This window comes from Haemaphysalis longicornis, unplaced genomic scaffold, assembly GCF_048455015.1.
Source record: "Haemaphysalis longicornis isolate Haplotype H1 unplaced genomic scaffold, Haemaphysalis longicornis Haplotype H1 scaffold_10, whole genome shotgun sequence".
Classification (NCBI taxonomy): Eukaryota; Metazoa; Arthropoda; class Arachnida; order Ixodida; family Ixodidae; genus Haemaphysalis; species Haemaphysalis longicornis.
Window position 1 is genome coordinate 154,465,601 of NW_027526204.1, and position 26,954 is coordinate 154,492,554.

General features: G+C 49.5%; 1 protein-coding gene across 8 annotated transcripts in view; it reads left to right on the plus strand.

The window, feature by feature from the left end:
* Window positions 1-216: 216 nt before the first annotated feature.
* The window catches only part of LOC144159693 (phosphatase and actin regulator 1), a 116,002-nt gene continuing 89,264 nt past the window's right edge, over window positions 217-26,954 (plus strand). For 5 of the 8 annotated variants that reach the window (XM_077691339.1, XM_077691340.1, XM_077691346.1 and 2 more), the window contains exon 1: window positions 217-373. In XM_077691339.1, the coding sequence (XP_077547465.1) occupies window positions 229-373 (145 nt within the window). In that variant the 5' untranslated portion in view covers window positions 217-228. Of the gene's footprint in view, window positions 374-1,086; window positions 1,243-1,847; window positions 2,038-21,993; window positions 22,392-26,954 lie in introns of those variants that run through there. The other 3 variants (XM_077691345.1, XM_077691341.1, XM_077691343.1) reach the window with 3 other exon arrangements.

The window sequence follows — 26,954 nt, forward strand, 5'->3', positions numbered from 1 at the left end:
TTATCGTCTGTAATCGTACCTGAAGAGGGCCGTTTTCTTGTGCGTTTTTTTTTCTTTTTGCCTCTTTGGCAAGCTATTCGTCTAATGGAGCGATTTTCTTTGATGCAAAAAGTTGAACGGCTAAGCCGCGCCATCTTGCCACGCTAAAATGAACAGCTCGCACCCACTTCGAGTAGTCGCCACCAGAAGACAGCAGCGCTCCACCGGCGACTCGGGCAGGTTCGGGAAATGTTCGCGTGGGGTTCGGGGACTGTAATGTCTGCCACAGGCAGTGGTTATTTGAAGGTGCGTGAACTTGGTCACAGGAGACACCGCAGCAACTCGGACCCACAAGCGACCGCCGAAGCCTTAGCCCAACTTCGCCTTGAAGATGGTGAGCACCGCTTTGCATCCCCAGTTCACCCACAGCGCTCTGTGGCTAGTAGTTCGAAAGATTTGGCGGCTTAACGGTCTCCTCGGTGCTAGGCTTAACGAGCTTTGACAGGTGAATCGCGTTTCTGCACTTGACGGTTTTGACGGGACCCTGGCCGCGCAAGTGTTTCCTTGCGTCGGAACGTGACCTACCTTTCGTGGTGCGTGTTTGCCCATTGTTTTGCATAGTTTGACGCACGGGTAAAGCTGCTCGGGCGTGACGGCGAGAACTTGTTTATTAGCGCGGCTGCGGTGTTTACAACCATCTGTACCCACAGCACATTTTGCTTGTGGCTGCGCTACATCACGTAAATTAGCCATCAAGTAAAACCTAGTCTCATGTGCTGAGCAGCCTTTATCCGCCTATTGCGTGGTGTGTGCTTGGTTTCGTTTGAGCTTCGTGCCCTGATGAACTGGCGGCTGGAGAGCATCGCGTGTTGCTGCTGTCATTCTGTCCCGGAGGCTAGAAGCAACCTTTTACGACACCCTGGACGCCGGCTGAAAGCAGTCGTGTTTTCTTTTTCCACGTCTTTGCAAGCGTCTTTCATGCGGGCCTTTCATCTGAACACTTAAGATTGCGAGTTGGGATCCGTTGCGTTATCTTTAGCGTAGTACCCGGATAACACGAACGTTATCTCCTTCAGCGACTGCGCCCAAGTTTTGTGGGCCCCATTGCCTGTGCGGCTGTTGAAGAAAATATCCCTTGTTTTGCTCGGTTCACGGAGCCGGACTGCAGTCGGTTGAGCATGGACGGCGCTCCGAGAGTAGTGTTTCGAGGCGAGGTAGAGAAGACCCACGTTTCCGAAGGCTACTTCTGCCGTCTCCTGGCCGGTGAGCTGTGTTCCGTCGCGTGCTGCCATGTCCTCAGGCGAGATTCCGCAATTGCAGTGGGGGGTGGCATTCCAAATGTGCGTACGTGTGATGGGTATTTTACCCTGTCGGTTTGGCAACCGGAGGCTTTATAAGCATCTTAACTCCTTCCTGGGCTGGCGGATCGCCAGCGAAAAAAGAGGAAAAAAAGACACTGCGTTGAGAATTTCGCGTAGACGGCACTTGCTAGGCTTTATTTTTGTATACTTGTAGGTTGTCTTGGAGTTGTGGACGGAGCTGTTGTTGGTTTTTTTTTTTTTTTTCTTGCTTGCAACATTGCTCCTCCAGCTCAATATTTATTTCTGGTCGGCTTAATATACATGGTGGAAGTGTGGCACACGTGTATGGCCTTAATAATACAATTTATGGCTTCATTGCTTGTGCTGATGTCCTTATCATCATCCTCTTATCTGGTTTCCAAAAACCTCTGTGGTGTGTGTTGCTGGGCGGCTGTAGCCTTAGCAGAGCTTGCACTGCAACTTCAGATCATTTCTGTTTATGAACCCAAAGCACTCGAAGTTAGTGTTTCAAAGGTCAAATGTGTCCTGTACCGCAATGTACTGCAGTGAGGAGATGGCCCAAAAGATTTCCAAGCTTGGTTTCCTGGAACCACAGAAGCACGTACAGGTTATGCAAACAGTGGAGCACACAGCCTCCGATGCATGCTGTGTCATCTAGCTGCCAAGTCTTCCGCGCCCTGGTGTTCTACATATTAAAGAGTTTTGCTTAAAGGCCTGCTCGGCAGTGTACATTGAGGTATGGCTGTGCTTTTCAACTCTCTTCCTAGCAAGGGGCAGGCCTCAGATTTCACATTGCAGGGGTTCCTATCCATTCTGTGGCGTGGGATGTCAGTGATATGAGCCGCCCGTTCATTCTTTTCGGAGCGCGAAGTTAAGTGCAGTACTGTCATTGTGCCTTTTTTCCCCCCATCTAAATGAAAATGGAATCGGTGAAAACAGAAAAATGTATCTCGCATATGCAATGTAGGCCTAAAATTCGATCCTTGCTTAGCTGCGCAGCGATACCAAAAATGGAGCATCGCATGGTCTTGCTGGCATCTCATCTGAGAATAGACCCCTTGCAAAATGGCCCAAATGCTAGCGGAGGAGCAGTCGGCCATTCTAGCCACACTGTGCACTGCCATCATGAAGGAAGCGAAAAGGCAGCAAACGCAGAGCATCTAACTTATGCTGCGGCGTAATGATGCCATGAGCCTCTCGTAAAGTTGTTCTCCCCATAACTGGTTGGGAACATACCCTTGCTGCTCTTCCTTTGTTCGAAGCGCAGCATATTCTGGACTTTTATTCGACGGCGTGGTCGAATGACAGGCCGTACGAGACCCTACATACAATTTCAGTGTGGAATACCGTCGTCTGGCATGATGATCAGCACCAAACGAATGGAGGATTCGTTACTAAGAGCGGATAGCCTTACCGCTGCCTGCCACCACCGTTTAGTCGTTGAGTTTCGTGTCCGCTCGATGAACCCTTGCCCCGTCGTGGTGGCGACTGGCCTCTGTGAACGGACCATGAGGGGCCCGTTCTTAGCTGAGCGCTCGCCTTGCGACTGTTCAAAGTTTCTAAACCATCCGCGGGAAGTACAAAAGCATACATAAAGGCATTACTGTTGCCTCCACGCAATGTTCCGAACAAAGTTTCGTTGCCTTGCAGACAGTAATATATTGTGCCTCATCTCTCGATTACTGCATTCCATCTTTTTTTTTTTTCTCTGGGATCATTTGGAAAGCACGATATGTCGATAGGACACATGCAAAAAAGTTATTCAAGTTATAAGCATGTGACGTATCTTCCACCTGCATCACATCAGCAGTACAATTCATGCGTTGCGTCAGGGAGTTCCAACTGACATTGAGATTTATAGAAAAGCAGAATTCTAATTCAGTTTGAGTATGACATCGTCGCTGCGCGGTACACGTTGTTAACGCCACAAGAGAACGGAATTGCATAATGTAAAGACAAAAAATGGTCCTAGACCGCATTCTTGATCTTGCCGTTGAAATGTCAAAACAAGCGGAGTGAAACACGCGTGCAGGCTGAAATTTTTAGCTGCACCGAGACAACTCTCATGCCTGAATGTTCGCGTTTAAACTTCGGCAATCATGATCTGTGTGTGAAACTGTACCACAAAACAACCCTCAAAAAAGAAAAAAGAAAACCGCGCACTCGTGGTTCAGAGATGTGAAGAAATCCATCAGCGCGTGTAGAGGGAAGCACGAATGCAGGCTTGAATTCGCCTGCACCGAAACAACTCTGCTGCCTAAATGTTCGGCGCTATAACGGTGGCAGTCGTGACCGGCACGCGAAATGCAGCTCTCAAGATGGTGTGTAAAAAAAAGCCGCATCGCCCTGGGTTTTCCAAATTAAAACAGGAGACACTAAAGTTGCGCGTCGTAAGTTCCTCTCGCCCAGCATTGCTGCGCGTAAACGGACCGCTTGCAAAGAGGTACGCACCAGTGCGTGGGCATCGTGCCTTATAATGCTAGAAGAGCACAAGCAGCGTGCACAAAATAACCAAAAATATCTTATGAGGCTGCAAAATGGTGAAGCGGTGGGCCAAAACGCCGTTCCTGCGCGACACTTCCTTATCATTGATCACCGTCGAATGTTCAGTGTGGCCCTCCTTTTTGCAAAGGGTCTATGGGTCACATTTTGAACCAGGTGTTACTTATATATGGATTCTGCAGCCAAATGGCGCGGCTTATTTGTAAGCTGTGTGGCCCATTGTTTGTATTTTTTGTATCCCCCCTGTACATTTGAGGTCGAGTGCGAAATTTCAACGGTTTTAAAGGAGCCATGAAGAGAAAAAAGTTTGTTTTATTCGAAAGATTAGGTGTTTCATAGTACCCCAAGCGCTTTCCCGGAAGCAAATGATGCTTTATTCACTGAGAAATAAGGCAATTTAAGCCAAAATTTTAAATCTCCCGCTAAAATTGAACATTCCGTGACGTGTACAATGGCGTCATAGAGCCGGTCCATGAAACAGATACTTAGTATGTCGACTCCATATAGCACCCACACGCGGGAGTCGATCGAGACGGCGGCCATTTTAAAAATACTAGTAAAACCTAGTGCACCCGCAGCCCTAGTCATGGAATCGCCTGATCCGGAGAACAAAACTCTCGCCGAGGAGCTCGGGCTTGCATTTAACAACCTCGCACCACAAAAGCGCTCAATGCTTTTAAGTGCATGAGCGGCAAGAGTTGTGGGATACGCGGTGGACGAGAAAGCGACCATTACGCGATAGCCACAACAGACGAACGCCCAGCCGTCGGCACCGCTGCCTCGTCAGCCCCGTCGTGACGGACGAATATAGACTGGTACGTATGTGCCGTATTTTGATTACGGTTAATAATAGTTCAATTTCAGTAGCAGTATCACTTATGCCAGTTGGCCGGTGTCGTGTATGGAAAGCCGTTCGAAAGTACTCGAACAAACTGAAGTTTTCAGTGGTTGTAAACTGGAAACGAGCTCGTAACGACTGCAGCAAGCCAACACCATTCGAAACTTACGCGACGACTGGCACTATCTCGTCGCTTCTTGCTGTTCCTTACTCCCCTCGTTTCTATTTTTACCTTTGCTGGTTGGCGATATGACGGCCAACCTCCTGTGAAGGGATTACGATACGAAGCAAGGTCGCGGCTGTGCGTGCTGGAACGGTTCGTTGGCCCCGAAGAGCCTCGAACCCGAAAATTCGTCTGCGCGACGGCGAGATGTCGAGCTCGGCCGGCGCTAGTTTCGTATGCATTGGCGCACACGCTTTGCGAGTTCGTTCGGACCTTCAACCGTTTACTCCACCGTTCTTTGTCATAAAAAGAATGTGCAGTATGTTTCACGGGCATTTAGTTCGCTATGCAAACTGTAAGCCCTGCCTAACATGCGTTTGCTTTTGCCGGCCTCCGCCAATCGCAGAGCATTCCCAAGTGACATCACAGGTTCTGTTGCGGAAAATGAGCTGGTGGGTCGCATGGTCATTTCCTTTTTTCCTAATTATGTAGCTTATTTGAGCCAAGTTTGCGTTATAAGTGGTGTCGTTATGGTTCTAACGAGGCAATCTTTCGAATGAATCAAACTTGTGTTTTCTCTTCATGGCTCCTTTAAAACAACTTGCTGGGCCAATTGGTTCGTGCTGAAGCTTGGGAAAAGACCAGCAAAAAATTAAATGATAAGCAGGTGGCAAAAAGGAAGAATTGGCGTCAGTGTATCTCCCATCTCGTTGAGTGATAAAGCAATTGCAGGGGTGAGACAGCTGCGTTTATTGCGCAGTTTTGATACAAATTGGTTTTCCTGCGCCGGGCTGCTCCAAAAGCTTGAAAATTGCAAAAATTGCGCCAAACTGCTCCAAAACAGTCCGACAGCCGAGGCTTTTAAAGGGACACTGAAGCGAATTTGTCAAGCTCCCGTTTTTGCTTGCACTGCGTAGACTGGCTCAAATTAGCCCACTTTTCATCGTTTATCCGGTTGACAAATCGGTAATTATTTTACACAGCGCGAAAGAAGAAAAACTACCATGCGCGGTTTGCGGCGGCCGCACCAACTAAATCTGTGACGTTGGGAGGAGGGGGCACCGTGGTTGGACGATGCCCGAGGTTAGCAATCAAACAAGTTTCGGTTTCGGTTCTGTAAAACACAACCGGTGGCGTTGTTGGATGGGCATTCTCAATATCTCAGTAATCATCGTACCGCGCTTCTGCCGTGTTGTCAGCTGTAAAAATGCATAAAGATAAGCCTCCTAGGACGGATTGGAATCGTAGCATTCACTAGCCGAAACCTACGCAGTGCATGGACGCCCTCCGCGTACCCGCAGACGCCCAAATGTCATGCGCTTTTGCCCCATATTTGGAGCTTGCCTCACTCATGCCTGTATCGTAAAAAGTGTGTTCGCACCAGGCCAAGGGTCTGTTGATTCTAGCCTGCGCCCACTGCCTGCAAGCAGTCGGTGTTTATGGCAACAGCACGCCAACGAGAACTCGCTAGCGCGCCAGTGCCAGCCTGCGCGCGTTCTGTGAACTAGTTCATGGAGGAATGAAAGCTGCGGCCCAAAAAAAGGTGAACTCAGTATAAAAAACATCGGCGGAAAACGAAAAAGTTAACTTGTATATATATAAAAAAAAAAAACAGCACGCACCCGCGGGGATTCGAATTCGCGACTTGCAAAACACTTGTAATGACATACCCAGCACTCTAGACAACTCGGCCACGGTGCGGGCTCTGCTGACCTTGGTAATATAAGGTATATACTGTATAACCAGTTTACACTTTTATTTAGTTTTGGCATTTCAAGCAGCTTAGGTGACTATTTGTTGTTTCGCGCTCATGCAGTAAGCATCCCCCAAGTTTCCACAATATATCACCTCTAGTAATTGCATTTCTTAGACGGAAAAGCGTTCGCAGATGCGTAGTCGTGCTGCTGACTGCTGTGCTTGTTCGCCCAGCGCAAAAAAGTGCTTCCCGCACCATAGTTTTACGCTGTACGGTAAAAATATCAGTTGATTTTATTTCCTTAGTACCTATATTGACTTCGCTGACTCTTCTCCCGCCTTCAAGAGGCCTTATATTTTCCTACTGGCATACCAGTCAGCGAAGCGTCGCATGTGCGCTTGTGCAGCGCTTGTGCAGCGCTTGTGTGAAGCGACCTTGACTTGGAGCTAGATACAGTGTACGAAATAACCAAGTAAAGAAAGGCGCATTCTTCCATTCGCAAACGTGCCCTGGCTTCATTTCAACTGAGCGAACGAATTGCGACGACCCGTCGGCGGCCGGCGGACGAAACGCTGGGCCGACTGACTCTGTCTGAAGGCCGGGGAGCCGTGCAGTAGCGCAGCCAATTGCGAGCTCGGCTCCTTGCGACGTCACGCGAAAACGCCACAGAAAATGGGCGAGCGTAAAGAGAGGAGGACAGCATTTTCGGATTAATTTTTTTACTAAACAAAATCGTGTAAACGCGCCCAGAGTGGTCGAAACATGGCCTGGGGACTCCGGACTACAATTTGCGCTGGTAATCACGCAATGTTTACATATCACTTCAGTGTCCCTTTAACTCTTCTTCAGTTTTAGTGAAGAAAAGTGCTTACTGACGACATAATTTTCCTGAAATGGTGCTGTTTGTAAAGGTTTAATTGATTGATCATTCAATAAAAAAACCCACATTGCCCCCAAGATAGTTCTTTTGAAAGTCACAATGTCGGTTTGCACATGTTATATTCGGTGCGTTTTCAAAGTTTTCCCATTGAAAAACATTGCAACGTCCTGTAGAAAAAAAATATGTACTGAGGCGACAAACTACTTGTGCAAGTAGATGAAAAAACGACAATTTTTGGAGCTCCGTACCTCCGGAACGACGTTAGTGGGCGCTGCCATCTTTGTGTGGTGAAGATTTGAAAATATGGCCGCTTGGCAAAGCAGTTGCTCATGATTGAGGCATAGTGCTGTTTGCTGATTTCTACCATGGTTGTGGTATGGGGGTGGCTGGGTCTACATTCAATTGTCTGATCTGTTTCGGAAGACAGAGTTCGTCTAAAACAACGTGGTGCCCGCGAATTCACTGTGTTTCGGCCCTGAGTGTGAGGCGCAGTGCGTGCTTGAAGGGAAATTTTGGACTCATTGGGGTATTATAAAACGCTCAGTTATTGCTGCCTTGCGAGCGGCGGGAATGGGACAATCGACAATGCAGAAGTGGCGGGGCAGGCTACATCGCCACAAAATGTTCAAGCAGTGTCCGATTGCGGGACGGGCTATTATTGCAAGCTAGTAATATTGCAATGGTTCATCTATCTGAAGTGAAATTTAGTGCCGAAAGGGAGGTAGCTATACATACCATTGTTACTCACATTATGATCGTAGTGAATGTGCACTGTGGGAATTGAAATGGGAGGGCTTGGGATGGGGTGGGGGGGTGTGCCGACTGTCACGTCGCTTTGCGCAAGCTTTGCCTTGGCTCTACACTTGTGCTTAAAGCCGAGTCTGGGATTACAAAAATAATAATTTAGGCATTCACATGATAATAAAAATGCCTTACGATTGCTTAGTTTTTCAATCCGATATTTTCAATGAAGCTCCACACTATCTATGCATAAAGCCTAAGATTTTAAAAATGGTTTGTTAAAAGGTATTGCAGTTTGTACCTTGTGATACTCTGGTAGAAAAAACTTTATTGAAAGGCTGTTTCAGTAGTACGTATATTCAAAACTTATTAAAATGTGCCCCCCCCCCTTCACTCCGAGTTGCCAAAAATTTGATTTTTGAGGCTTCTAAGATCACATAAGATAGATGTCGTTCTTCTGCTCCATATCAAGGTTCTTCTGCTCCAAAATCGAGATTTCACTGCTCCCAAATCTGATTCAGCTGTCTCACCCCTGCAATTGCCATCCTAAAAGGCTGAGCTTGTTGCTTAAGGCAGTATACTTTATATGGCGTTGGCATTTTTATCAGAAAGTATATGAACAGAAATTTTGTATTCTGCTAAAAGCTTTTGCCCATGCTTTGGGAGTGGATCGTTTGAAGATGTTTCGTTCTTCAATTATGTTAGTCGTAAGACCAGCGAGTGTGTTGTTTCTTCTTTGCTTTGTGTTCAGGTCTTTGTTTTCACTACATTTTTTTCCCCAACCATACAATTCAATATAATAAAGATAAGAACATGCCAAAACAAGAGCTCATGTTTCCCTGCTAGCCTTCATTGATGTAAAATTTAGAGCATAGTGTATGAAGAAAATTGTGAAACAAAGCAACTGTTGTCTTAAGAGTCTCAACACCCAGCTGTACTTGCACCCGGTAGTAGTTGTCGCAGTGATGGGTGGTCAAAAAAGGCATCTCATTTACGAGCTCTTAATGTAGAAGGTTACTTGGCAGGACCATCTCAGATTAAAACCAAGGAACAGAAGAGCTTTAAGCATGCTGGTTATGAAACATTTTTGGCCATAAACTGCACTGAACAAAGGTTGGGGGGCTGGGAAGAAATGAAAGAAAATTGAGTGAAAATAAGGATACAGGAGCCCCCCTATTGATTATAAGCAATAACTTGCAAAATCATTGTGCCGAAAGCTTTCAGGACCTAGTCAGATGTATGAGAGGTGTTTGGTGTGGTAAGAATACAAGTTAAACATTTGTTCTGCCAACAGTTTGTTTTATTTCTCAACAGTCTCCACTGAAGCAACACTCAGGCCCCTGTGCTTCCAACTTTTTAGTCCCACTGCTAAACTAGGCAATGGCGAGTGCAGCAAAGTTTGCACTAACAGCAGTGATGGCTTGCTTTTTGGATGAAAATTTTCTCACACTAAGCCAAATTGGGAAATTTTCAAATGAAAAAATTGGATGGTGCTCAAGTATGGGGAGTACGGGGAGCAGTTCATAGCTAAATTTTTGCAATTTTGCCATTGTGACTGCATTGTCTTATCGTAAGCGCACTTTCTTGTGGGCCATTCTCAGCCATAAATTTCGTTGAGCTCTTTATTCAAGTAGCCCAGTTTTACTGCATCACACTCGCCTGTTATTGTTGTGCCATTCTGTAAGTACTGTATATTGCCAACATGTAAGTGGATTAAGTCGTTAAACTAAGAAAAACAGCGCAAACGACGGGATGAAGAAGCGCCTGTGGTTTAGTCTTACTTTCTTCGTCCCGTCGTTTGCGCTGTTTTTCTTAGTTTAACAATGCACCAACTGGCCCGTCAGCATACCCTTCTGGGATTAAGTCGATTCCCCCAGCTTTAGATCCCGAATCGCGGGGAAAAGGGTGTACACAAGTACCTTTAACAATGGTAAAAATGAAACAGGCCACATTGATGAGCAAAATAAAATGCATTTATTGGGCGTATCTTTGTATGTTTGCGCCGGCAATGATGTTGCTGCCATTATTGTGCACTTCACAAAAGCTTTGCGCCAGAGGCTGTGGGGCAGGCCGTACCAGGCTTTGCATGCCCACCGTGCCACAGGGCTCACAGGTGCCCACTTCATACGCCCCATCGGCGTCTGGGGTTTCCCATCCTGCTCTGTCCACCCTTCGTAGATCATCCAGTCCTCGAATGGCCGGTTCAGAGCCACATCCAGAGGCTGTGCAGCACAGCATCACCGTTGCCCATTGTCATCCTATGCACTCGCTGCTCACCTTTTACTGCGGCAGTCCGCTTGCTTGGCATGTCAAACCAGATGGGTGTCTAGCCAAGTGTGAAGGCATGCTGCACCTTCCGGAAGGGCTTCTTTCTTCTTGTCATAGGCATCAGGTAGCCATTGGCAAACGGCGGTGTGCCTCCTATTCTGCTTTGTCAAGTTTGTTACCCACGTTCTTTGAACTCGCTGCGGGCGATCTTCAACTCATTCGCAACACTGCAAGCCGTCACCTGAATCTCATTGTAGGACGCACTCAGGTTTTTCTCTCACTGTACTTTCACCAACCGGTTATACTTTGGTGGTACCGGCTGGCAATCACGCCGCTTTACTCACTGTCCTTTCACCAGTGGCAAGATACTTGCCCTCCTTCAGGCCCCGGGAGCACATTCACAATCCTGTGCACGCAAAAACTTGTCCCTTTGTTGCCGCCAACTTCGGATGCATTTTTCGGAAGCACCGTAATGGCTAAGTTGTTGGTTGACTTGGCACTAAGAATAACTTTGCACTTAAATGACACATTGTAACTCTGTCGACGAGTTGGTGGCATTTCGATGTTGTGCTGTTGGACACTTCACAATGAATTGCCGACAAAGTGGCAGAGTGCTTGCTATGCCCTACCTGGCATGCTAATACATGCATTGCGAGCGTGCAGCAAGCATGGAAAGTGTGCAGGGACCATGGAACCCAATCCTTAGCCTATGCCAAAGCTGAAGCTGATTGCACTGCTGGCAAGTTTTCATGGCATCAGTTTGGATCACATTGCAGAAAGAGTGTGTAAAACAACTGCTGCTACTGTGTGAATGTATGTACCTCAAATGTTTTGTTTTTCAACATTTGCTTAAATTTGTTCCCCCCCACAGTTGAGTTGGGCTCAGTGTATAAGCCTAACCCCATAAACTTGGCATCCCCATTTTTGAAGAATGAAAAAAAAAAAAAAAAAAAAAAAACGAGGCGACTTGCATGTGGCAATATACGGCAGTACATACGGATTATGGCTGTCCCAAAGAACAGTGGCTGTCACCTTCCAAGCCTCCAGAAAGGCTTGTGTTTCATTTTTTGTTTTTGTTGCAGGCACGGGGGTGGGGGCACATTTTCACCTTGTTCTGCCCACTGCCTTGGCTGCTGGCTGTTGCAACCTAGGCCTGTAGTGGGGAATTCATGTTTCATTCACTGTCCCGCATTACACAAAATCCTACACGTTGTGGTTAAGCATCGGCAGGCATTGCATAGAAATGCCCTTTTGGGTGACCTTCTGGTCCAGAATCAATAGTTGCAGTGTTGTGCTGCGGAGCCCAAGGATATGGGTTCGGTCCTGGCCGTGGTGCCACTTTTTCAAGGGGGGGCAGAAAGCGAAAATGCCAATGTTTCGAGGTTTCAGCACACGTTCAAGGTTCAGAAATGATCCAGAGCCCTCCACTGCGGTGTTCCTCGTAGCCCAGGTGTGGCTTTGCCGCGACTGTAGAAATGGCACCCCTATCAACAATTGTGTGTGCAGACTTCATTTGCTATTCTCATGCAAGGTTTTAGGCACTCTTTCAGTTGAGATGCTTTAGTATCGGCAATCCTGCGGTGCTGTTTAACAATTCCATTTATTTTTTCTCGCGGTGTCTGGTGGGGTTGCCTCGACTGAACATCTGGCGGGCTTCATCTCGGGTCGATATGTGGCCACATTTCTAATAATTCAGCCAAAGCAAAGCAAACAGTCTTTAGCTCCGTAGGACAGTCTTTAAACTTCATTCAACTCTGCCTTGCAGATGTTGATTTCTTAAAAACGGGTTTTATCACTTCTCAGAACTTGACTCACACCATTTCCATGACAAGTTGTGACATGCTAGCTCCAAACACATCTCAAAGAGAAGTTATACGAGGCTTACAAGTGATATGTTGCCTGGGCTAGGTTGAAGAGTGATACTTGCTAGCCATGAAGTCGCCACAAGTGTTCTGGATGGCTGTGATACTCGTGGTTGGGAAGGGTGCGTGTTACATAGAATACTTATGCACAACGGTTTTGTACCTCGACTAAGGATTTTCAAGGGGGTATCTCAGCTGTTCAATTCACGTTGGGTGAGCCATTTTTGGAAATACTTTTCGGACAACTCTGGATGGCATTTTTGTGTTTTTTTTTTTTTTGTCTTTTTCAAGGATATCAAGATTTTTCAAATAGAGATTGGGAGTGCTCACTTTATCTGGTTTTATTTGTTTGGTTAACATACCCGCAGCAGATGCTTCAGTGCAGCCGTTATTTGCTCTCCTCTCTCTGGTTGGGGCTTGGGCAACCCTACTTCGGAAGTAACTGCGTGAGCAGCACCGTTGCTTTGCTAACAAGGAAAGATCGTGCAGCTAAATATGGACAGAAGGGGTTTGGGATCGATGTGGTAATGCCGCATGACTCGTTTGGGAAACCGTTGCAGGTGTCCAATGCTTTGAGGGAGGTGTTTGGAAGCATGGGTGCAGATGTCTAGTGGGGCAGGTGAGGACGGGGCGTTTTGGAGCCAGGTTTGAACAACTCGCCTGGGTCGTCAAATTTTAATTTGTGCTCACTTGTGGCAATGGGGTAGTGTGAAGCATCATGCAATGGAGTGGTTTAGAAAACAGTTTCCAGAAAAGGATCTCAAATCGTTTCGTTGGTAGGGTACGTGCCTGCAAACCTGCAGAAGAGGACGGTGCCATTCTTTTCGACATTAAATGGGAAGTGATTGCACAGCCGTATAATGTTTTTGCATCATTATCGGGCCGATGAAATCATTGCTTGCAACATGCGGCACAATACAACCGACTGGTGCACTTTATGATGGGGATCTACAATGATATCACAGGGTCGACTCGCCGGCCTCCGGGAGACAATACGGGTGGTGTTCCCGGAAGAGCTTGACAAGCTGCTCAAACACAATGCAAACAGTCAAGGCGAGGACTGAAGGTATAAGGATGGACGAGGCATGGACGTGCAGATAATTTTATTTTCACTGAAGCAGTTTGTAGCTGTGCGCCTGCATTGAGGTAAATGTCAAATTTTCCTTCGCAGTATGTACACGAAACTGAAGAAAAGGAAGCAACGTGATGAGCATTGGAAGAGATAAGTAGTGCACCTAAGGACAAAGAGCTGGACATTACACAGACATCTTCCTTGGTGGGGAGGGGGAGGTTGTACAGAAAAGTAACAGCTCGGGGAACGATCGGCAGCCAACCTTTTTACATCGATGCTTAGAGCTTGGATACTAACTTGCTTGGGTCAGCGTAGACAATCCGTGGGGCCCATTTTAAAACTAGCAATGAAGGTACAAATCGGATGATCGTCTTTTTGGCAGTGGTGAGCCGCCGACTACCTGATTGGGCTCTCCCAGGTTCCTCCCCGACTAACCCCGTGCGCCACCGCGATATTTTCCTAGCAAAGCGGTAGCGCGCGTTTCCAGCGTGCCCTCTCTCCTGCCCCTGGGCTCCGCAAGTGCACCGGGCGCTCTTTGGTTCGCACACGGGCGCTGGCCTGTCCCGTGGATTTGCAGCGCGGCGGCGCAACGTGGGCGGGCCGGGGCAAGCTGCTCGCCCGTGTCGGCTTGCCCCGTGTTTCCGGCTCGGGAGTCGACTGCCATGGGCGCATTGTTCCCCGTGTTTGTGCGTGCTGCGTTATCCTGTCGTAAATAAAAATGGCCAGCGCACCGAGCGCTGCTCTTTGTCAAGCGAGATTCTTTATCGATAGGTGGGGCAAAGACGCGTGCAGCGTGACGCTTTGAAACTGTTCATCGCGCCGTGTCTACGCACCTGTGGCTCCCTTCGCCTACGCATGCTCGCTTCTTTGGGAGAGCGTGCCGTACTCGAGACCCAAGAACAATTTTCAGCGTCTCTTTGTCCGCTTCAAAGCTCGATTTCTCGATTCGCCGAGTGGGCGGCGATATGCTGGCCGGTTCGTGTTTCGAAACGCTTTTTCCTTCTGGCCGGTTTAAGCAGCGCCGAAGCCCTTGGCGGCGGGACCGTCCGTGCAACATTAGGCGCCGCGTGCGATTTATGTAGCCCTCGTCGCCACATTACCGAAATGAGAGAAAGAATATATATACGCAGCGCTGGAGTAGCGTTGTCCCTCAACCCCCTGCGTCAGGTGGGTTAGGGCGGACACTTTCTGCGGTTCGGCGTTGGCTGGGCGTTTTTCCGGACTCAGCTTTGCACGGGTACGGCACCGGGGATCGTGTGAGGTCGTTAAAACAAGAAAAAATAAAAGTTTTTCCCTCTGACGTGAGAACTGTTTTTCCCCTTTTAGTTGGAGATCTGTGAGGCGGACTTTTGAGAAGCGCCTTGCTTCTTTGTGCGGGGAATTAGGGAGGTAATTGTTGATTCCTGCCGGGCGTCTGTTACCTGCGTAGGAGGCACCCGTAGCCAAACGCTGCCTTGTGGAGGTGACCCCACGCCAAAATGGCCATATTGATGCACGCAGTTTAGGCCAGCCGCTCCTGGCCCTAAAGCGCACAGGGTTGAAATTTCCCACCGTGCTCGGTAATGCCGCGTCTCTGATAAGCCGGTCTGCGATGCAGTGCGTTTCAATGCTGGCCTTCATTTCTCAAATTTCACTGTTCAAACTTTCCCATTCCGCGGCACAGTGACGCGTTATGGGCACGAGTGCCGCAATGGAGGCCTACACTACAGACGTGGCTATGTTCACTGCATGTTGGCATTCACGTGACACGCACGCACTACAGGCTTGTGCAATCGCGATTCTTGCGACGGCTCCGGTCGGCGGTCGCACAGACCAAATTCCGTGACGTCGAAGAGGCCGAGCCGCAAGGGAGTGGCCGCACCTGTTTTTCTTGATATCTCCGTTACTTGTGTGAAGTTTGCGATGAAATCGGCATTGCTGTTACGGGAACAAGTCAGTATTATTAATGGTCCGAAGGTGTCTTGATGGCCCCTGTCTTAAGCGCCCCTTGCGCCACGTGGCCGCTTGTGTTTGCGGATGCGGGAGGAGGAAGCGGTGCGGAAGTGGCAGACAGGACGTGGCTGAGTCAGGCCCTCTGATCGCGCATCCCTCGAGAGAGGAAGGGGGCCCGTTTCAGGCGCCTGCGCAACACCTATAGTGTCCAGGAGCAGTAACGGGATCTGACCAATTCGCATCGTTCATTAATTAGGCCCTATCGCACGTCTTCGCTGCTTTCTCAGTTGGAGATATTTGTTAAATGTAAATGCCGAATAAAAATGTTACGTGTGTACGCATGCATACGATGTTTCCTTGGCACTTTCAGTCAACAGGCAGAAACTGTGGTACTATCAAAGCTTTTATTTTGCGCCTGTAATTTTTGTGAATTCCACAATTTGGAAAATTTGATAACTGGAGGGGCACGCGAAACCTATTTTTAATAAAACCAGGCTGCCAAGCAGTAACTGTGATTGCATTCTTCATTGCTCAAGGCTTTTTTTCTTTTTGATCGCCCGCGTACTCGGAGTGAATCGCGAGACGCACGCGGGGAAAGCAACAAGGGAGAATATTTGTGTTATGGCCAATAATTTTACTTGCTGCTGTTTGAAATTAAGAAGAAAAGTTCTTGAGGCTTATTTAGTCCATTGTGACCATATGCCTTGCCTTACCCCCCCCCCCCCCCCCCCCTCCCCTCCAGCCTCCTTTGGGGCTCTGCACGAAGTATTTAGCAACGGGTTTTTTTTTCGGGGGGAAAGCGTTTCCCTACAGCTTTTTCTTTTCATTTTTTTTTTCTTTTTTCGAGCTAGCTTGGCCGGCTACATGCACGCCGACCACCTTCAATGAATGACGTTCGGGGTTAAGCCAGTAGTTTTCACAATTAATTGGAACAAACACTGCCTCTGGCGCCGCTGGGCTCTCTTTGAACGTGATCTCACTGTCTCAACATTACGTGAAATAATGGTTCCAGCGGCGGCAGCGAAATGGCTACTCTATCTAGTTGCTGCGGTTTCATCCTTCGTCTAACTGGCGAAAGCGGCCGCAAATAGCCTCCGTAACCCGATTCGCGACCAAATTCTGGCCGCGAAATGAGAGGGTTTTACAGTAGTTCTATCTCAGCTTCAATTGTAAGCCGATGTACCGCTCTAACTGGCCGACAAACGCCGATGCGCGCCGCTCTCGCTCCGACCTCTCCGGCGCTCCGATTGCTCGCAGCGCCCTCTGCGCAGCGCTGTGCGTGCATCAGTGGCGCGGTCATGCCTCCCCATACGGAAGGCGCGGGGACGGCAGACTAGCAAATATTTCTAGGGACCATACTTTTAATCATGTGCATTGATTCCTGATCAGTGTTGCTGACAGAGAAGGCATGTTCTAACCAAGTGCCCGACCGACGGTATACGAGCCGCGGTGCCACGCGTATGTGGGTGCCGGAACATCGAAAGTAGTGAACACTCGCATGAACGGTGCCTTGGGCCCTGGCTCCCCGGTGAAAAAAGAAAAAAAAAAAACATTTGATCACAGTATTTTATTTGCGAATGCCAGTGTGTGAGCACGCGATCGAGAACAAAGTTTTTCGGGCTGATAGGACGCCAGCTGTCGCGCTGCTGGGATGTGTACAAAGGGTGTCGCGCGATGGTTCCTGCGCAGAGCAATCGGCGCATCCAACCTGACAAGCTACCCGTTAATAGCCGCCACCCACCCGCCGGCTGCGTGGGGAACTCTTGGGTCGCGTGTTTGTCCCTACTGCCCGCGCCTTGTGGCGTACCAGGACGGGTCGAGAGTTCTGCTTGGGTTCGCAGCTCCCTGAGATGTTATGCATGAGGGCTGGCTCTCTCCTAGCTTTGGGGCTGCAGTGATTGCAGGAACCGAGGCTGAGAAGTTGACGCGCACACTAACCCCTTTTTGGCCAAAAAGGGTGTAGCGTAAGTAGAAAAATGGTGTTGGGAGGCCATTACACACCTTTTTTTAATCTCAACACCCTTCGTTTTTTGTAGTGTTGAAAGGGTGTGAAAAATGTGGTCAGCTGTTGATTGATTAAGGCTATGCATACATGTATAATTGCCCTGTGAAGTCCAAGAGATCCCCTCATACCCTCCTCTCCACCTCTATAGAAATGTTCAAAAGCTAAAAAATTGTTCGCCTGCAAAAATCGCTCGTTTCCACATACGGTGCTCCTCATGGCCCAAGTTTAGCTTTGGCAGGTGAAATGTCTATCTGAACTTTTAAGATTAAAAAGACTGTATATGCACTCTAGCCTTTTTACGCACTTATTGCCTAAAAAGTCTAGTATAAGTGGAATAAGGGTGTTGGGAAGTCATCGCGCTTTTTTTCTTTGTTTCGAACACCCTAATTTGTAGCTTTACTCTTTTTGTGTGGCGAAAAGGGTGTCGCAAAAAAAAAAATTGAGCTGGGGGTTGACCTAGCTTGTACCAGTCTTGCTAAGCTTTGCTAGGTTTTGCAAAGTTTTGTTAGGTTTCGCGATTTTCTTGCTGCTGAGGGGTGAGCCCAAGTGTAGCCGGATTTTACAAGGCCATTCCAGTGTGTCCCCCACACTGACAGCGGATCCAAGACGGAAACAAGCCAGGTCGACCCGCAGCTCCGCTCTTTCTTCAGCCTTGCACCATTAGTGCACGCTGCGCCAATTTTTGTGTTTCGTTTTAGTATCCCAAAAACACTAGTACCTTTAAAGTTGTATCGTAAGAGGAGCGCACACGCATGCGCCCCTGGTGCTCACACTCGAGCAGTCGCGAAAGCCGGCTTCACTCTTATAATACCCTATCTGCGGTGGTGCACCCTTTACAGGCGGCGCAGTTCTTTTTCTTGGTACATGTTTCTTTTTGCTAACGCCACCGAATCTAACTCAAGCTCTAACAGCTCCGGTAGTTATAAATTATGCCAATTCATATTGTATAATTTAATATCATTAGGTGCAAAACACCCCCCCCCCCCCCCTTGTAGAAAATGTTCAGTCCACCCGTGTAAACGGGTATAAAGTACCTCCGAAGTTGGAGGACCTTTGCACCCTTTTTCTTAGTGTTCAACACCCTAATTTGAAGCTTAACGCCATTGTCGGAAAAAGGGTGTCGAAATAATGAACACCCTTCTTGGTGGGTGTGGAATAGGTGTTTGGTATTTAATTAAATTCTATGACTTATTTAACGTAATAAACACGTCAGGAATAACACGTTTTTGCGAATCCGCATGCTGACTTGTATATGGCCACATTAAAACGCATAATTGCAAAATTAGCGCTAAAATAGCTTATTTTTGCGACAAGCACACCGACTCTATCGCAGGATTTCCCTCTCCTGGCTATAAAAGCAAGGAGAGCAGATGTATTTCTAAGTATGCGCTCAATTTTCTTGCTCAATTTATTTGTGGTCAAAGTGTGACTTGTGTGTGTTGAATGTGTCTGTATTCATGCGGCGTGCTCGATCCGCATTGTCACGCGTAGCTGCGCTGCGCACACCCTTTTTTTAAAGTGTTCACAAGAACACCCTTCTTTCATCCTTACACCAGTTTTTAGCCAAAACACCTTTTAAAGGTGCGTGCCATGGGGCAATATCTTTCCACCTTTTTCGGCCAAGAAGGGTGTAAAAAAAGTTTAGGGTGCACTCCTTTTCAACGGCCAAGGTGTCTATCCACCGCGCTCATACTTCACATTACAGGAAAACGGAATTGATAGCCGATGTTTAATCCTCGCAGTTACATTTACGTTCAAAAGCGGGCGCGCGCATTAACAAATGCGTTCGAAACGTGACCAAATCCCGAGCGGGCCTGTGATGACGATCATGTTAGAGACCAAAAATATGAAAGTGAGCGCGTGTGAAGCGCTCACTAGAAATTCAACAAGCGTCCACCGCGGCGTTGGCAGCGCGCGAATGGGCCTGCGTAGTCGTGACCTGGATATAACTTTTTCCAATATCGAAAAGTGGGCGAAGAGAGCCCCTCTTCCTCGTTTGAGGGATTCTCGCGCCCTTGATCGCGCTTTGTTGGCCGCAAACGAGGTCAGGGTTCCGACAAAGTGAGCGAGAACTGTGTGCGTTGAAGGTTGGGGGCGCATTCGGAGAGAAGCTTGAACAATTCGCGTGCTGTTGCTGCTCCGTGCAGTGCATAATTCCGTTCTGACGTGCTTCACACAATCGACGTCGCGTCTCGTTGCGTTCTTTCGTCTAAGCCGTGTGTTTTATTTTTCAAAAAAATAGTGCTCAACATTTTGCTACTCCTGGACTTGGAGTGGATAAAAGCGGGATAATTTCAGCCACTTAGAATCTTCAACGCGTCCCGAAATTTCAACACACGAGCGATTTCAGTTTTTCCCTCTACCGACGTGCTGTATTTTTCGTTTTTTTCTATGAAATGGGGAACATGGCTTGTAATAGGGTTCGACTGTCAATCATTTAGTTGACCAGTGCCCATTGAATGAATCGACAGGAGTTCGATGATAACAAACAATGCTAGGTTTTGCAAACGTAATTGCTTTTCTTGTCCGTATTGGATAACCGTGCTCGCGGCTAGATTTTTTTTTTTTTGCTTCGTGTGCTTAATTTTGCGTAGATTCTCTGTAATGACTGGTGCACCACCACTTCCAGACGTGTTCGTGATTTGTCACCCTTTATTTGTGCCCCGTGGCAGTATACAGGTGTAACCTCGCTGATCAATCCATTTGTTCTCCGCCGCCGTGGTGCACGTCGATAAACGTATTATTTAACGTTAAATTGCGCTGCCTACAGAGATGTTATTAATTCGATTGAATCTGGCCCGGCAGGAGCACTCCAAGAGCCCCTTTCGGCCTTTGGACCGCAGTAGGTTCAAAATTACCCATTTATCACTTACCAGTAGTAATGAAGGAAAAAATGGCCGCGTATCTGCGCCTTTCGTTGCAAATGTAGACGCAAGACGATAGCCGACGGGCGCCCCAGGCAAGTAAATGTATCCCTTTTCTTTCCCGCTCGCCTCTCATGCTGTTCCTCCCCCGTCTCGTTCCTTCCAAGATAACACGCTAGAGGTTTGCTCAGTCAATTTAAATTTACCGCGTTGCACTGCTTCCAGTCGGGTGCCTCCATGCTAGTGCTGCCGTACGGCGGAGACGCGCGTGAATCGAGGCACCCTACTACAACGTTTATAGAACCACGTTGCCCCACTCCACGAGCGTTTCAAGCGGGACGCGGAACCTATCTAGTCGAACCCATCTAGTGGAACATTTCGTTGCTGTTGCCGTTTGATTTTTTTAGGATTCCGCCAGGTAGCGCGGGCAACAGCAGGCGACCGTTTTCTGCAGTTGGTTTAGTATTTTATTTGCTATCGCAAAGAGCAAGCATCCGTAAATTTTTTAATGAAGGAACACTGCAAATGTCACTCATGTATTGATTTTCTGCCTTATTTTTTGCGTAATGTCTTGTTCTTGTTCAACAATGTTGACAAGTATGAACATTAGCACCGGACTTAGATTTGGATGTGAGTATATACGACTATTCCGCAGGTAATGTTTCACTGGCCGGCTGGCTGAATCGAATGACAGGCGGACGGACAGACACCAAAATTTTCACATTCAAGTAGCCCAAGAAAGATTATCGTCTTTAAAAATGCTTCGGCTCTGGCGTTTTGTCACTGTCAAGTGGTACAGGCTCCTTGTATCGGTTTACTTTGGTCCTCTCAACCCCCCTTTACAATATTTTCACAACTTGCCTCTCCGCATTTCTTCTAAATTCAGTTCACCTCGACATTCTCAACTTAAAGCCCCATAGGGTATTGTGGTACACACCGCTAGGAGGATCCGAATCGTTTGCTTATCTCAGGCGTATACAAACGTAAGGAGTATTGTGGATGTTGTTTGCTTTGTAAAGAATCGCGGCTTCTCCGTAGCCAAAAAAGGCGTCTCGGCTGCCTTCTTTTTTTCTCGTCTTTGCCAGCCAGTGATGAATGCGCTGTTAACGAGCCACTTTGTGTTCTCATTGTGAAGTCGTTTTACTTGGGGCTGCGCGCTGTGCCGCCGAATTGTTTCTTGTCCAGTTGTCGGGGATCACGTGTCGAGAAACTAATGTGTAGACGTCAGTGGAAGACTGCGAGGGCGATGTTTGAGAGGGCTGTTGCACGGGAATTTGTCGACGACAAGGCAGTTATTAGTTTCCCCCGGCCGGCTTGAAGACGTCTGTTTTCACGGCGCCTCGACGTCGGCGCTACAATTCTAGTCTCCTACACCAGGTGGCAGCCCAGTTCCTTCGTGCACTCCCTTGCCAGCTTCTTGCAAAGACGTTTTGCGGTCTTCCTTTATTTTCTTTTTTCGTGGCTGCACGTATGTCGCCGCCCATCCGAGCCTCCTGATCGCTTGCGCTAGCTGGCGGACCGCTCCGGTTGGCCAGTTGGCGCGTGATACCGCGGGCCGCTCACACCAGCGGAGCTCTCTGCAGCGCTGGCGTCGTGATGCCGTCGTTAAGAATGACGTCCTTTTCGCCAGCCACCCGGCGACGTGTGCGCCTTTGAGATTTTCGCGACCACGACGAGGCATTCCTGTTTTTAAAACGGAAGCGTGGCGTCAAGGTGACGCTGCGGGAGCAGGAAAAAAAATCAAATAAAAAAGAACGAGGCGGAATTGTGACGGTGTGCTTCCCCTTCTCGTCGCGAGGGGCGCGCGCTCCGCTTTCGCCGGTCTGCTGGCGCTTGCGAAAGGCGTCGTCTGCTCCGTTCAGCTCTGCCTCGGAGCGCGCATAACCGCGTGCCTGTGCCCGTCGCCAGAGCTGTCATTTCTCAGTGTCGTCTGCGGCGGCTGTGCGGGCGCTTGTTTTTGGTAGTCGCGCGCTGTACGATCCCCTTTCGTCGCCCGACGAGAGTTCGTCCGCTTCTACGGTACAGCTGGAGTTTCCGTCGCCATGGGATATATTCGTTTCGTCCATCCCAAGTCCATGGCCAGTTACCTCGACGGGGGAGCCTGGAGGGAGTGAGTGTGTGGTTGGTGTTGTCGGCTGTGGTCTTGGTGGGAGAGGCACCTTCGAGCACCGACATTTCCAAGCTTGTGTTCCGGAGCTCATCGTCTATGACTTGTATGCTCGTTGAACTGCAGCCGCCGGGCCCCGAACTTCCAGCGTTCGCCAACGGCAAGTTGATCCCCCTTTCGACCGGTTGTGAGCACGCGCGGGGGGGCCTAGGCTCTCTTCGTGTAAACTGACCAAGGCCTGGTTAACAGAATTTGGGGGAATGAGCTGTGTCCCTTCAGATGACGTAAACGTTACCGCGTACCTGGGTGTCTCGATTGACACCTGCCTCTTGCTTGTGCAGCGAGTGTTGGCTGTAGTGGGGACCTACCAGATTTTGTTTTCTATGTGGGTAATACTGCTATGGAGTCGTGTTGTGGAAGGAATTTTGCTACGCATTTGTACGCTGCTCGCCGTGTGGGTGTGTGCGCGCGCGCACCAACTGCGGCATACCCAAATGGGCCGTACGCGATGTGCGTGCACGCTGTCACCCTGGCCCTAAGCCTAAACTACGAAGCGTTTTCTCCCATTCTATAGTGTCGCCTGTTGAGAAGCGCAGCCTCCTTGCTGAAGTCGGCTTCGTAGTCAAATGGGGACACGGCAAGGAGGTAGTCAGCGTCGACGCGCCGGCGCTATCTGTCGCCACCGGCGATGTGCCGTAAGGCAGGCGCCGGCTTGCCTTACGGGTTCGTCCTAAGCGTCGACGTGAGCCAGCGCTGGCTGCAGTGGCGGCCTCCATTAGTTGCTCCTGTAGCGGCCCGCACGAATGTCGCTGCAGCTTCTGTGTGTGCGTTGCAGTGTGCGGCCCCAAGTTGGGCTTTGCTGTGCTTTCCGACAGTCGCATTGCATGGCCTTCCATCGTTCCTTGCGGGCGGGCGCCTTGTCCTCGTATCCGATTGCCAGGGGACGCGTCCTGACGAGGCTGGCGAGAATAAGGAAAGCGAAGCGCGGCTGTTACCGAAACGCGTCACTCGGGGGGTAAAATGCATGCGAGGTGGTTAGTGCGTGAGCTTTCACATGGTTGAATGCCGTCGCGGGCCTACAGGGATCGCAAACCCATTTTTCTGGATTACACCTTTGATAGTGCACATGAAGGACGGCACTTTGTACAGCCAGGAACGCGTAAACAGTGTTCAATTAGTTGAGGGGAAATAATTTCAATCTGACACCAGAAGTAGTGAAAATTAAATGGTGGTGACGGCCGGGGGCTAAACTTGTCATTTTGGCCGCCCCATCACGCTTCCGCTCCTGCAATAGGCTATCGCGTTTCACGCTCAGAGTGAAAGCTTAAAGGGATCCTGCAACACTTACCATCGACTACTTGGAATGTATTTTGGGGTAAAGTCTATTGTCACAGCAATCTCCTCCCGCAAGAACTATGAAAATCCGTTCACTATGACCGAAACTACGCGCGATGAAAAATCGGGCATAAATGTTCCCTCTCAACTCAACCGCGGACAACGCGACGAAAGCTGCGCGCTCTCTCCCGGAGAGGGGGGCGGCGCGGCCTTCGATATGTCACAGGCCGGGGAGTTCCGTCCTTTTCCCCGCAACGTGGTCGCGTCTATTTCCGGTCTGGTGCCACAAAAAAGCAGGCATGGTGGCCTGCTCGCAAGCAAGCGCTCAGGCTGGTAGGGCGTTTTTGGAGCAATAAACGTTTGTTGTCTAGTGGGCTCGTTGAAAGTGGAATATTTAGTTCGTCACTCAACTCCGCGCGCACTCAAAACAAAAGAAACACCAAAAGCATGCGGACAGGTTCAGACATAGAGGAGGTTCATATACAGCACCGACGACGGCTGATCGTCACAGGAAATAACAGAATTTAGCCGCGAAGTTGACCGGCGAGAGCCAATAGGACAGTCAGGACAGCCATGGCCTGATTGACGTCGCAGATGCCATGCCAGGGGTGCATAATGAGGAGAATTGAAGAGAGAGCGGTTGGTTTTTCCGCGTCTTTCACGGCGATTTGCGCGCTTACCGCTTCACGTGCACGTGTAATATTTGGCTCGGGTGTTCCTGGAAGTCTAATCTAAACGTCGCGCAAGTTTACTTGCACTGCACGAAGAGTGTTGCAGGGTCCCTTTAAGCTCCTCCCAAAGTTTTGTGAACTTATTGCGAAGGGGTTTGAATAACCTTTTTTTCATTCCGGCTTTTATTTTGAAACTCAACCCAGGGTTTGGCGATGTTTGTATTGTTGTGCTAGGCCTATTTTCTGCAGTGAGGCTAACAGCCTGCTGAACCGCGCGCACCCACGTTCAGCCCGAGGCATGACAATGCACCCGGTTCGCCCCCCTTGTCTATCAGCCGTCGCCAATCCTCTCGCTTTCATTGCGGACTTCAGGTGCCTTAGTTGGAGAAGAAATGACGGGGTGTGACGGTGGTCGCCTGTCCCGACGCAGTACGTCATGGCTCAGTGGCTAAGGCGTTGTGCAGCTGAGCCCAAAGCACGCGGGTTCGGTTCCCGGCCGTGGCGGCCGCTTTTCTGATGCAGGCGAAAACGCCCGTGTGTTCGAGATTTCGGCGCACGTTAAAGATCCCCAGGTGGTCAGAACTAATCCCGAGCCCTCCACTGCGGCGCGCCTCATCGCCTGCGTTGCGTGGGCGCGTTAAACCTCGTAATCATTCAACATAGTCCCTCTAATAGCTCGACTTTGGGACTGCCCTTCCATCGGAGGCGGCGGTCCGCGCTCGTGATTGACGCGTTTCGCAGTGGCGCGAAGCTTCGTTAGGCTGGCGCTGCTCATTTCCATAATGAGCACGACTGGCTCGGGGCGACCGTGTCGGAGGAACGGCAGACGGCGACGCGCGCTCTGCTAATTGTCCTAATGAATGTGCGCTGCCGAACGGATCGGCCACAGGCGCCGCATGAGGGAGACGGCTCCTCGGACCAGCGCCTTGGGTCCTGTCTCGGCCCGGGTCGCTCGTTCTTCGGTCCTGACCGCTGACCCGGTGCAGTACGCGTTCGCATTGTGCCCGCTCGCTGTAAACTTAAAGAGGCGCGTCAGCTCTCCGTGAAGCGACCTGCCTGTGCGGGCGGCTGATCGCCTGACGCTCAACAGCGTTGTCTGCCTTCTTGCCGCAGTCGGGTCGGGAAAGCAACTGCCGCGCATGCAGCGCCTGTTCAAACAAAGCAGCCGCTGCCAAGGCAAGCCCAGCTTAGTTGGCGTATTTGAGTGCCAGGAAGGGAGAACGGACGGCGACTGGGTTAGGAGGCAACGTCCCTGTCATCGTGCTGAAGTGCCAGATACGCCGGTGGAAACGGCGGCAGAAGCGACGCCAATCTGCCAATGGCGCTGTTCTAGAAGAGCGCCTTGCTTGTCGCCAGACCTGCGCGTCACCACTTTGCCACTGCTCCTTTGAGACATCTGCAGCTCTCGCGCTCATACCACCCTATGCACCACCGGTGGCTGAGCGGAACTCAAATTTGATGCCTTGTGGAAGTCTCTGCTAATTCGCATACGCATGACCGCGTTTAGCGCAACTGTAACCTCGCTAAACCAAGAGGCACACGCTGACCCACCCTCATAACGAATTCGCCGCGTGAGGCGACGCCGTTTTTTTTTTTTTTTTTGAACAGAGGAACTGTTTAACCCGGCCGGAAGTTGTCCACGAGAACAGAAATCCTCCAATTGGGTAAAAAAAAAAAAAACGCCTCGTTTGGTGGAAATCGAACCCGGGTGCCTCGCATTCTGGGCGCACAGCATTATTTCCTTAGGGTTATTCTTAGCGTTGGCTTTGGACGGCTCGTTCGCTCGCGTAGTCCTCACTTCTGCAGCTGAGCCGCTCTTAACAGCGGAGGTGTTTAAGCTCGAGCGTGGTCCGGTGGCGTCCAGGCTTGCGCCACGTGAGGAGCTCGCGAAGAAAACCCAGGGAAACAGTTCACGCGCGTCCGCGCCTCAAATGAGGAGCACAGACGCCGAGCTCGCGAAGCCGGTTGCCGCGGGTTCTAGCGCGTGCTAACGCGGTCCACTTCGGGAGAGATGTGAACGCCGGCGGATGAAATGTGAACGCCTGCCTGTCATGGACAACTTTCAGCGGCAAATTCGAAAATCCATGCGAGACGCAACAGCCGGACAGAGAGAGGGGGGCCGCCAGCTCTGCTGTTTCTCCAGCCTTGCGCGACAGTGCACGCTGCGCCAATTTTTAATGCGCTGCATTCTTGGCCGAGTACCCCCACAGCCAGGAGCGGGTAACGCCCTGCATTTTCGCAATAATGCAGATTTTGCGAAAGTTCCAAATGTAATCGTTAGAATAACGTAAATGCAGATAATTGGTCGGGCGAAATTTTGAAGGACTAAAAAAAGAAAAAAATATTTAGAAATTACGGCAAATGGCAAAACGTATAACTCACGGTATTTCCACAGTATTGAAGATTTCGCGAAAGTTATAATAGCGTAATTGGAGATAATTGGTCGGACATGATTTAGAAAAAAACAAAAAAAAAATGGCAGGAAAAAAACTCGCACTCAAGACAGGCGGCATAAGAATGTTACGCATTAGTAGATAATTCTCCGATTTTCTGTCGTCCCCGTTGCTGATCATCCCGTGCGTGGTACCTTTTGTTCGCCTCGTCGGCAGTGACGCTCTTCGACACGGACATCCCTAATGTCCGTTACGAAGTCTCCTCGGAGTGACGGCGCGGGCGGCTCCTTTTTCTGCCCGTCGCGTTGCATCGTAGTTGCAATG